Here is a 13,150-nt window from a genome sequence, read left to right on the forward strand (position 1 = left end):
AAGAATATCAAGTGGAATCGAGTATCCCTTCTGAACAAAACAAACAGTGAAAGAGGGCTCTAATGTGAAATAAAAAAAGAAAAGGGATCTGAAGAGGTGGAGGGAGAATCCTACATGGATAAGAAGGTTGGAGGATAGAAGAATGTCACCTAGAAAAGAAGAGGAAGGAGAAGGTTTATTGAATGCTTGCAGCCAGGAAACCAACAAAAGTTTCTTCCTGGGGAAGAAAGAGCTGGATATTTAAAAAGAAGCATCTGCTTGATCTCTGAAGAGTGATGACATAGATCCTCAGGTGCTTTGGGATACCAGTTTATTCAGCACAATTTGGAAACAAGAGAGGTAAGTAGTGGTGGTTGATGATTCCATGCTAAGAGATACTGAAGCAGCACTCTGTTGACCTAATAAAACTAGGAAGGTCTCAAAATTTCCTGGAGGCTGCATCCAAGACTTGATAGAACTCTTTCAATCAGACAATTATTACTCACTTGGTGATTCAAATGGGCACAAATAATACTTCCAATAGGAACCTAAAAAGCACAACTACTAAATCCTGGTCAAGAATCTGAAGATCGTAAGTGTTGCTAATAAATGTCTTGACGTAGCTTAACAGTAATTTCATCCTGAAAAATGTGAAGAAATTGAGGAGTAACCTCCTATTCTGAATATGATTCTAAACAATAAGAGAAAAATGGTTATTAGGATGGAAAATGATGGAAATTACGTAGAAACAACCATTTCATCTCAGAGATTGTGATGGAAAAGGAGAGGAAGCCAGGCACATTTCATATGTACCCAAGATTTTTGGGTTCAGGGAAAGGATAGATAGGATGCCATATACAAAATTATATAGGGAAAGTCATCCAAGAAGGGATGGGAACCTTTCAAAGAAGAAATTCTGATGGCAGCATAGAGGAAAAATCCTGATGAAGACAAGGAGGGTAAATTGTCTAAAGAGACCAATGTGTATGTATATAAAGAGAAATTGATGATCACCTTTGATTTTTAAAATATGTGAAGATGGAAGCAAGGATAGGTAATGGAAGATAAATATGAAAGAATAGCATGGTCCTGTATGAAAATTATTAGGATTGCTAAAATTGAAGATGACCTGAGAGGCTGGTAAAGAAAGCTAAGGATAGCACAACTTTATTTTTAAAAGTCATATTTTTTGAAAGAGGATGCTCAAAGAAAGTGAACTATTACTCAGAATGGACTCAACAGTGATAACTGATGGCAGAAAGAGAAGACAGAGCTACTCAACTATTATTTTGCTTCTTCTTCTCCTACCAAGGAGAATGACCTTTGGGCCATGAAAGACAGAATCAAAATGGCTAATAGGAAGTTGAGGCCCAAATAACAAAACTGAAAATAAGAGAATAGTTAGAAAAAGAAAATCTAGCTGCAAAGTGCTCAAGTCACTTGATCCATGTGAATGATATTCTCAGGTCCTGAAGAAACTGGTATATAGGAGTGTCGAGTACTCAGTGATATTTAACAGATCATGGAAACCTGGAGAGGTACCATAGGACTGGAGAAAGGAAAATGTCATTTTTTTTAATGGAAGAGAATGGAGTATGAAAACTATAGTCCAGTAAGCCTGACTTTGATACCTGGCAAAATTTAGAGCATACTATTAAAGGAATGATTATGAACATGTAGAAAGGGAAGTGGGAACCACAAAAAAACCAGCATAACTTCACGAAGGATAAGTCATGCCAAGAAGGTGTTAGTTCCCTTCCCTTTTTTTTTTTGAGACAGAGTTATGGAGCTAGCAGTTTTTAGGAATGCTATAAAAATAAGTTTACCTAGGTTTTAGCAAAGAATGTGACAGAGTCAGTAGTGCTATTCTTGTGGAAATGAAGGAGTTATATGGTCTAGATAACAATATAATGGAGTGGTTGTATGGCCAGAATGAAAAAGTAGAATGGAAAAGATGTCCACTTAGAATAAGTGTCTAGTTTTTAACCCCAGGATTACATCATGCTATGTTTTTTTTAACAACTTAATCAATTTCTTTACTAAAATTATAGATGGAATGTTTGTTACATTATCACATGACACAAAGTTGAGGTAGATACCTAACAGTAGATTCCAGAGTCAGGATTAAATAAGCTCTTTACCTAGAATGTTAGCCAAGTCTAATAATATGGGATATAAAGGAGATAAATACAGAATCTTGCTTAGGTTCAAAAAGACAACTTCACAAATACAAGACGGAGGAAGCATGCCTAGACAAACAGGTCATTTGAATAAAGATCCAGAGGTGTTAGAGTAGGCTACAAGCTCAACATGAGTCAAGAGTATAACGTGATGGCCGAGAAAGCTAAGATGATCTTAGATCACCTTAAAGGAGGAAGACCATTTAGGAATAAGGAAATGGTAATCTCTAGTCTGGGCACATCTAGAGTAGGGAGCTCTCAGTTCATGGTTCTCAGCACTGCATTATAGGAAATTCATTGATAAATTAGACATTGTCCAGAAAAGGCAACCAGCATGGTGAAGGGTCTTGAGTTTGAATCACAAGTGGATTGATTGCAAGAATTAGGGATCTTAAGCCTAGAGAAGAGTTGAGGAGATGTGTTTAAGTATTTGAAGGCTGCCATGAAGGTAAAAAGATTTGTTCTGCTTGGCTGAAAGGGGAGAAGGAGGAATAATGTATGAAAGTATCAAAGAAGGAAGTTGACTTGACAAAAAGAAAAATTTCTTTGCAATCATTCTGATCCTCAAATAGAATAGGAATCTCATCACAAGAGGTAGTGTTTTCCCTAACCCTGGAAGTCTCCATGCAAAGACTGATTGATCATTTGTCAGGTTTGCTGTAAAGGATATTCTTTCTCAGGTAAAAGGCCACTGAGGTCTCTTCCAACTCTGAAATTATGTGATTTCATAATTCAATTCATAATAACATGTTGAATATTTTAAGATGACCAAATAAGCATAAAAGAAAAAAAATCCTGTGAACTCATTTTTTTGGCATTGCCTGGAGTTTAAGCTACAACATAAAACATCCATTATATTAACTGCAGATGTTCTAGAAATAAAAGTGAAATATAATTTCCTTTCTTTAAAAAAATGAATCCAGTCTTAGAAAAAGGTGAAAGACTATTTTAAGAAACCAAAGTCATGATTATCTGCAAAACCAATCACCGAAGAAATGAAGAGGAGATTTGGAAACCTGAATTTAATGAACCACTTCTTAAAATAGGAAACATATTCATTTAGAATAACTCCTGGAATGACTAGTCTTTTTTTGCCAAGGCTTCTAGGCAAAATGTCAGTTTCAGAAATGGACTAATATCACCAACTTATTTCAATGGCAGGTCTCAAACATTAATTACACAATCAATGCCGAAAGCTTCTGATCTAGGAACTTGTCTAAGAAATGAAAATTTCTTTCATTTTATCACTATCTGCATTATACACTCCCAAACTATTGGACATTTGCTTGGATAATCTAGAAAAAAAAATTTTAAACCAAAAATCAAACAAACTAGGAACTGAAAGCTTGAACTTGACTGAGGCCTGAGTCTGAGATGTGTAAGAAACAGAAAGAATTTCATGACTACTTTTTTTACAGGTTTGATTTCATTTTATATTTCATTTAAAAACCATCAAAGGAGATCTCTTGGCTTTAGTTTCAATTCTGTTTTTTGTTTACACTCTGCTCTAATATGTATATGTATATGCTAAAAAGGAGAAGATAAAAGAAAACAGTTGGTACCCTACTTCCCTTCCTCCTTTCCCAAGTACTTAATATTCCCATGTAGAATGAACAACTGAGTGAAAATTAAAACTTTTTTTACCCTAATGAAAAGGATCTTTTCTCCAACTCTGTATCTTCCTTGTGAGAGACGCTCCACACAGAACTTGTTTGGGCATTTGCAAGGAGGATCTTCTGAAATATGTTTCACCTGTAACATAAAAGCAAGTCATTATTTTCTCTCCTGAAGAACATCTGGGATTTAGATAATTCATTGTGTTACTAATAATAGCTAACATGTATATAGTACTTTCAAGTTTAAGTGCAATCATCCATTTGACCAATAATAGTCAATCTCTATCAGGATTTGTGTACATATAGAACAGATTTAGCTCTAGATATACAAATGTTAGAGCCTAATGATATTTCCTGAAGGTAATTATTGGTACTTTTACAAAGGCATAGATACACTTCAGAACTGCAACATTTATACAATTTTGTCCAAGGGCATTCTTCCAGTATAATTTATTTTACATCCATCCTTCCTTTTCCACTTCCACTGCCAACGCTATAATATCAGACCCTTATCACATGATTTCTGAAATACTGCAATATAACCTTCACTGGTCCCCCTTGATTCCAGTCTTCCCCATCCCAACTCTAGATACTGATGCCAGATATATCTTATTAAAACATCACTTTCAGCATGCCATTCCCCCTGATCCAAAAACCACAATGGCTCCCCACTGACCACAAGAATACCATTCAAAGTCTCAACATTCCGGGATCTCTGCCATTTTGCACCTCCCCACCTCTGCAGTCTAAAATCCTGCTATTTCAATTCAACAAAATGTCTTTCCTGTCTGAAATCTCTGATGAAGTCAAAAGAATTTATTCACTGTTTCCCCAAAATATACAGATTCCTTCTTCTGGGCCTTTGCCCATGCCACTTCTCTATTCTGGAGATGCCCTCTTCCCCTTTAACCTGCTTATCTTACCCTTCAAAACCCAGTTCACCTTATTGTTCCACTAAATCATCCTGAAAACACATCAGTGCTGTGATCATTCCTATCCCCTGAATTCATATTTTCTTCCCTTGATACTTTTCCTATGCTCGCCTTCTAGAGTTGTGTTTTTCTATACCCATCATAGTTCTGCAATTATATGGCCATATTTATTTATCTTCCCAGTACCTAGCACAGTGTTGTGTATATAATGCACATGTAATTGAAGTGTGTTGAATGACAATGATGTAAAAATAAAAAGGATGATGATGATGACGATTGATGATAATGATCATGAAATGCAGTAGTCTGAGAATTATAAGCTTCATTCACCCTTCCAGGTAAAGTTTGTTAGGTGATTAAGTCAAATGTGTTGAAAATTTTAATCTCATGATGAGATGTATATCTTTACCACTTTTCTTTCTATTGTTCCTCGGAAGTAAATTTGAGTGTTTTCAAAATAAGAGATGGTTAAACCAATTATTGTTTTAAAATTAGAAAACACAAATATTTTACTTTGAACTTTAGGATTTCCTCCAAGGATCCTTTCCTGATGTACCTAAAACCACCTATCCAAGTTCCCCAGCCTTGTTTCTGAATATATCACCTATTAAAATTGAGACATATGTTCTATACATCTATTTACATAACACACGACCTTAACTATTATGTCCTCAAACTAGATATTAAGTTTAAGCCAAAGCCAATATACATACTAAATGATGTATACATATGGTGTTTGAATAATAATGAGCATTAAAGGAAAGTAGGATCTCCCCTAACTTCATAAATCAGATGCAAAATAGGTTCGATTTGGAAGTGTACCATGCTCTGTCCCATAACTTCTTCCCTGAACATTATCTGAAGAGAAAGCACAAGTTACAAGGGGGCAGTTCTAACACAAGGCACTGCCTGATCCAAAAGGTAACTGGCTGGGTTCTAAAGAAGTATGGCCTGATCCCCTGACCAAAAGTTTTGATCCAACTAGGTGATGAAGTGTCTGAAATTCTGCCATTAAATATTTATTCCTTTGGTTGATAAATTTCTCCTTTCATGAAGGCCTCTTCTAAAATAAAACAGTTCATAGAGGAATAACACATGGAATCCCTAACACTGTGGAGTAAATTAGTTAAGCACAAACACTGTTCTCCACCTACAGCCCCACAGCCTCCTCCCTCCCCCGCCACAACGGCCCCTGACAATTGCAGAACAATAGGGGTCAAAAGAAATGGGTGCATAAATGAGAGGTGGAAGTTGTGGTGGAAGGAAGGTCAGGGGAAAGATCCAGTGTCTTCACAAATATGGGCTGTGAAGGAAGATCAGATACTTTCTTGAAACAAGGAGGATGGTAGCGCAAACCTGGGGTAGCAGACACCTCCACCACTTGTTCCTGAATCCTCCACCCCATAGCCCAAGTTACTCATAAAACTGTTTCTTTGGTATTAAAATTAGTACGAGCAGAACTCCATAAAGATCGTGACCAAGAGAAAACTGGTTCATCAAAGGATGACTGAGATGTGAACCATGACTGCTTCATATAAATTAGGATTCTGAAAATATGATGGGAAATAAGAGGACATGAAGAATGAGGACAGGAAGAAGAGAACTTTCCTTCAGAGCAGTGATCCCAACTATAAAATCACATATCCTTTGATCCAGCAATACTACTGCTAGGTCTATATCCCAACGAGATTTAAAAAAAGAGGAGAAGGACCTATTTATACAAAGATATTTATAGGAGCTCTTTTTGTGGTGGCTAAGAATCAGAAATTGAGGGGATGTCCATCAATTGAGGAATGACTGAACAAGTTGTGCTGTAAGATTGTTATGGAATATGATTGTACTATAAGAAATACCGAGCAGGATGACCTCAGAAAAACCTGGAAAGATATATATGAAATAATGCAAAGTGAAATTGAGTAGAAACAGGAGAACGATGTACACAATAACTTCAATATTGTACGATGAGGAACTATGAATGACTTAACTATTATCAGCAATACAATGATCCAAGACAATCCCAAAGGACGCATGATTAAAAATTCTATCAATCTCTAGACAGAGCAGTGCTCCTAGAGAATAAACAGACATCTCCACAGTCTAACATCATCAAGGGCAGGAAACATTTCCTTGAGGAAAAAAAGTCTTTGGGAAGTCACATCACACAAGCCTTTAGGTAGATAGTTTCTTAATACTAGAAGCTCTCTTCTTCTGAGGGAGAGATGCTTTTGTGGGTGAAAGAGAGCAGATGAAGAGTTGACTGTCATATTATGTGGAAGAATTAGGATTCCAAAAACCTTGCCAGATTATTTAGGCCAAATTCAATTAGAAGAAATGAGATAAGGTTAAATGAAGTCCCTATACAACAGAAGTATAGGACAAAAGAGGCTGGGGGGCTGGGAAGAGGAATGGCTGAACAACTCTTTATTTGAAAAAGATTTTGGGATTGTAATAGTCAACAAGCTCATTGTGAGTCAATAATGTAACATGGCAGTCAAGAACATGGGTCTCAAGAACTGGCTCCACTTGGCTCCACTACTTAATGATCTACAGTATCTTAAGAAAACCATTTTGACCCCTGGGCCTCAGTCTTTTCATAGGCAAAATTAGGATATAGAAGTCAGATTACTGAAAGATAACTGAAGCCTCTTCTGGTAGAGTACTGCTATGCTACTCTGATTGATCCATATTTGAAATTCTATGTTCAGTTTTGGGCACATTTTTGGAAGTTGGTGCATATCTAGAGGATGGTAATGAGGATAGTGAGGAGGCTAGAAACTATATACCATCATTAATAATTAAAAGGACTTGGGTTATTTAGTCTGGAAAAGAGAAGACCGGGGTATGGAGATGGGAAACATAATAGCTGTTTTCAAAATATGTGAAGAATTGTTGCATGGAAGAATGATTAAAGATGGAGTCCGCTTGGCCCCAGAAGGCATAACTAGGAGTAAGGGAAGGAGGTATGGACAGGATGTTTCATCTTCATATAAGAAAGCACTTAGAGTTGTCCAAAAAGTGCAAAGAGCTGCCCCAGGAGGTAATAAGCTGCCCATCGTGAGTTCTTCACGTGGAGGCTGGCTGACCACTTGTCAGGAATGTTGTAGAAAGGATTCCTGTTCAGGTACGGGTTGGACTGGATGACCTTTGAGGTCCCTTCCAATTTTGGTATCTTGTGATTCTATGAACAAGAGTATTCTGTGGGCAAAGGAAATATGCTGTTAGGAAGGAAATACCTGATAAATGAAATTTGTGCGTCTTACATTACCTTGGGATGAGCTAGGTTGCTACCATAGGCTGTGGCAGGTGTCCTTCTGGCTACTGGCCAAACTTCTAGGCCAGGTTTCTGATGAAATGGGATGTCTAGGCTTGCCAAATTACCCTGAATTATACCATCTATCATTACCCCAAACAGAGGAAGTTGCTTAGGTAGAGGAAGAATGCTAATCTTTTCTTAGAACTTTATTCATCACGTTGACTAGCTCGAGAGAAGGTAAAGGTTTGAATTCAGCCTTGTCTCTCTATTCTAGCAAGACTGAATAATGATTTTCAGGGCTAATGAATAAATTCACTTAGATAAATGTCTGTTGTCCTTCCCTACTGATATTCAGACTAAAGGAGGTGTTTTGAGCTGGCCACCTAAAAGAGCCATCTATTTCTTTTATCTTATTATTCTCTTACTAGGCCCAAGAAGGAAATATGAGGAGACATTGGCTGTTTTAATACTGGCAGGATGCTATTTGTTAAAAAACAGAACACTTGCTTGAACATGATATCTCAACATAGATCTAGTTCTTTTGGCAAATAACACAGCTCATTTTACCAAAGTCAAAAAACCTAATAAATCTCATTCAGCAAACACAGTGTCTTACAGACAATCTATGGCCGTTTTGCATTCTAATTTTAATCAAAAATGGCACATGAATTTACATTCCCAATGGTATCTTGTAGAAAAGCCATCATAAAAGGAATGGTTTCCCTTTCCTAAGAGATATATGTAACTCCCACTGAAAGTGTTGGTAACTTTTATGTGACTTCCTTTTTTTTTAACCTGTCACCACTGCCTCTGAAAGCAAACATTTCATTTAGGAAACACGTAGAGTGCCAAAGCAAAATTGCAATAGCTCAAAAGAAATGTAAGATGCACAAATTTAAAGACATCTCTACTCAAAATGTTCATATGGACTATTTGTATCCGACCTGTGGTAGAGCCTTCTGAGTTTGCTTGTATTGGTCTCTTTAGCCACAGATACACTGCACATTGTGGTTGGGGTCAATTCTCGAAGAGGACCAAAATGACATCACTATGTCGGGGTCAAACAGTGTGTCTGACTGTGTCTCATCAGACCAGTACAAGCTCAGAAGGCTCTCTCATAGGTCAGGCACAAAGAGTCCATATGAACATTTGGAGTGGAGATGTCTCTAAATTTGTGGATCTCGTATGTCTTTTGAGCTACTGTAACCCCAATATAGTGATGTCATTTTGGTCCTCTCCAACAACCAACCAACCAGAGTGCCATCACTTTAGCTAGGCACAAGCGTTTTAGGACAGGGCAGCATGCTGTTTTCTCCTTAGTGATGAACAACACAGAAACATCTACTGATGTACTTTGATTAAAATGACAATTATTTTAGCTGACTTTGATTTTAGAAATCCATCTTTTTTAAACAACAATAATCTAGAATATTATACAAAGTTGGGTCAATTGAGTAGATTTCATGGCCCTTTTTAGATGTCTTTGGTTTCATTCCACTTCTTCTGAATGGAATCAAAGGAGTGATACAGCAGCCAAGAAAGCTGATGTGATCTTGGGTTGCATGAAGACAGGCTTAGCATCCAAGAATACAAAGCCAAACATGCTGCCATACTCTGCCATGGTCAGGCCCCATCTGGAGTATTGAGTTTGGTTCTGGGTGCCACATTTTAGGAAGAGCACTGATAAGCTGAAAGGCGAACAGAAGAAGGTGACCAGGTGAGTGAAGGGCCTTGAATTCCTGCCATATAGAGAACTGTTAAAGGAATCAATGACATGTTTCTTCTAGAAAAGAGAAGACTTGTGGGCAGTGGTGATAGGCACAGACTCGATAATTCTCTTAAAGGAGGACTGTAAATGTAAGATTAATTAGACTTATTTTTCTTGACCCAGAAGGCAGAAGTAAGACCAATGGTTCAAAGTTTCAAAGAAAAAAATTTAGGATTGATGTCAGGAAAACTTCTTAACAATTGAGCTATCACAGAGTATAATGGGCCACTTTAGGAGGTGGTGGATTCCTCCTCATTGGAAGTCTTAAAGCAAAGGCTGAATGATCATTTCTTGATTATGTTAAAGGAGTGCTTTTTCAGGTACAAGGTTGACTGTGGAGCCTCTGAAGTCCTTTTCTACCTCTGATTTTTAGTGATAATGCCTTTTCTGAGATGTTTCCCTTCCTTGGCTCCCTCTCAACTTGCCTCACCATCCCCTCACATAAACATCCTCCTCAGGGTTGTAGTGAGCATCAATCAGATAACAAATGTAAAACACTTTGTAAAATTTTAAATGCTATATAAATACTAGTTTTTTGTTTTGTTCTGACTAAGGAGTACCCTGAATAATATCGGAGAGGTTCATTACCAAGTTTTTCACAAGGGGATATATATATATATATGTATATGTATATATGTATATATGCATCTATTCATCTATATCTATCTAGATACACACATATATGTATATGTGTATATACATATATATGTATATATGTGTGTGTAAATAGATAGATGGATGGATAGATAGATATAGTCCATCTTCTAAGATATGGAGTAGTTGTAATTTGCATTAATGAAATTACATAATTTTTGAAGCCTTTGAGTATTATCCTTTTAATTCTCTTCTGCCTTCCCCAATATCCCCATGAAGTCCTGATTAAATATATTTTCATATTCCACCAAAGCAAAGCAGAGTCATACATTATTGATTATTATACATCTCTGATCTTTGTAATTTGGGGGTGGACAGGGCAGACTTAGGTGTTTGATTTATCAAGACCAGCTGAAATCACTTGGATCCTACACTGTACTTTATCCAGCCACAATCTTATAATTAAGAAGAGGAAAAAGAGACATTCTGCCCTTTCTATAAAGATGTTACTGCCTCATATTTGGAAGAGCATTCATTTTGATTTCTACCTCCTACCCCCAATGGGTAGAGATTAATTTTGGAGTCATTCACCCTCTCATTCATGACCTCTGTTAATCAGTTGTGTGTGTTTTTAAGATTACTGAATCACAGAAGCTTAGAGTTCAGAGACCACCTAATCCAACATGTGACTGAACAATAGTCCGTTCTACAATAACCTCAACAATAACTACCAGTCTTCACTCAAAGATGTCAGAAGATGAAGACATAACACTCTCCTAAAGCAGCTAATGCATCATTTGGACTGTCCTAGTCACTGGGATGTTTTGTTTTTTCTTATGCTGAGTCAAGGTACACAAAGATGGTTGGCTAGGGCACAGTCTGGGCTGTATTACTCTTCTCTGTCAGATGACATATTGATAGCCAACCAATGACCTGGACCTCCCTGACATGATACTAGAATCAACTAGACTGTATTTAGGATTTGTCATCCATATGGAACTTTTTTAAAGGTGAGTGTCATATTTCCTTCATTTTTTTTTACAATAAAGAAGTTGGAAGTGGTTACAAAGTACGGGTTGTCATATAAGAGAAAGAGGAGGGCTAACATGCTTTCTTTTGAGTTTATGTATGGTCTCATCCTAGCAGGCATGCTAGGATTCCTTTTATTCTCTCTGCCTAGTCCTGGGTAACCTCAGCATCTGTAGAAAGAAGACTCTGGCTGTGGCCAACATATCTGTCCAGATTCTTCTTCTCCCCTGTACAAGCAATCTAGTAGCTGCCATCAAGTTGCCAATAACTCTCTCCCATGAGATTAAAGTAAGTCTGTAATGATAAATCATATTTAATTCAAAGCTCTTGGAATTACCATTCCCTACAATCTTTAGAAGCAACTACATTTCATGCCCATTCAAATGAAAATTAAGTCTGGAAGATCTGAGTTCAAATCTGACCTCAGAAACTTCACTGGTAGCTGTGTAACCTTGGACAAGGCACTTAACCTCTGTCACCTCAGTTTCCTCATCTATAAAATGGGGATGATAATAATAGCTCCTACCTTCCAGAGTTGTTGTGAGGATCAGATGAGATAATATTGTGAAGTACTTTGTAAGGCTTATAGTGTTACCTAAGTGTTGGCTATTATTATCATTGTTACTAATTCAACAAGCATTTATTAAGCACTTATTAAGTGCCAGGCAGTAGAGTATGGAGCCTTTCCAAGTTTGGCTAGGCTGGCCCATGGATGACAAAAACAGGATCCATCCTTATGCATATACCTGAAGCCTTTTCAACCTAGAAGGGGTTGTCAAAGCTTGTGTGCTTCTAGTATAACTTTTAGGAACCCATGGTCATATCCATGGACAATGAGACAGAAGAACACAAGCTTAGTGGAGGAGGCATCCAAAATAAATATGGGAAAAAACAATGAACAGGAATAAAAGGTATATACTTCAAAATATCCCTAAATAATCTAATTTGTAGCTGTTGTCAGCTAGATAAATTATAGACATTCTTTTAAATTTAGTCTATAATGGGGATCAAATATGTGTAATTCAGGGATAACACTGCATTTTTATTTTCTCTTCACTCTTAACTTTATTTGATTTCATGGATTAGGTTTCTCTCTCCATGGAAAAGGGAATCATGATTCCCTCAGAGAGTTGCTGCCAGAAATAACCAATACAGACAAGATCTAAAAGTTTACAAGGTACAAGGCATATAAAGTTGTATGTCTATCTGTTTATACCCATATATTCAAATAGACATATATAATATATATAATATGCATATGTTTACATATATATATGTACTTTTAAAATGCTATTAAAGGATGTTCAGTTGGTAGTCTAATTTAAATTTATGGTCTGGTCTACAATTGTCAAACAAAATGGGAATCCACAGAGCTGACTACAAAGCAATCTCTTTATTAATTTCCCCAGATTTCAATGAAATTTGGATCATAGGTAGAAGTGTTAGGTATATTCATTTATATGGAGTGAGACATTCATATCTATCTATATAAATAGGTGTAATATGCATGTATGTATAGGTGTGTATGTATGTGTATATGTGTGTATGTATGTATATAATTGAGTTCAGTCTGACATAGTCAAAGAGGCATTGGTCTTGGAGTCAGGAGAGACATTCATTCAAACTCCATTTCTAATATTTCATTAACTATGGGTCTATGGGTAAAGTCACTTAACATTTCTGGACCTGAGTATCCTTATCTGTAAAATGGTAGGAATAATTCTCATACATATCTCATGGGGTTGTAATAACAGTCAAGTGATATCATGTATTTAAGGTGCCTTGAAAATATTTAATCA

The 13,150-nt window shown here is 36.8% G+C and overlaps 1 protein-coding gene across 2 annotated transcripts in view; it reads right to left on the reverse strand.

The window, feature by feature from the left end:
- The window catches only part of GAS2 (growth arrest specific 2), a 149,804-nt gene that overhangs the window by 48,228 nt on the left and 88,426 nt on the right, over positions 1-13,150 (reverse strand). For both annotated transcript variants that reach the window (XM_027852640.1, XM_027852641.1), the window contains exon 7: positions 3,804-3,911. In XM_027852640.1, the coding sequence (XP_027708441.1) occupies positions 3,804-3,911 (108 nt within the window). The remainder of the gene's footprint in view (positions 1-3,803; positions 3,912-13,150) is intronic.

The sequence above is a fragment of the Vombatus ursinus genome, unplaced genomic scaffold, assembly GCF_900497805.2.
Source record: "Vombatus ursinus unplaced genomic scaffold, bare-nosed wombat genome assembly UNPS02009770.1, whole genome shotgun sequence".
Taxonomy (NCBI): domain Eukaryota; kingdom Metazoa; phylum Chordata; class Mammalia; order Diprotodontia; family Vombatidae; genus Vombatus; species Vombatus ursinus.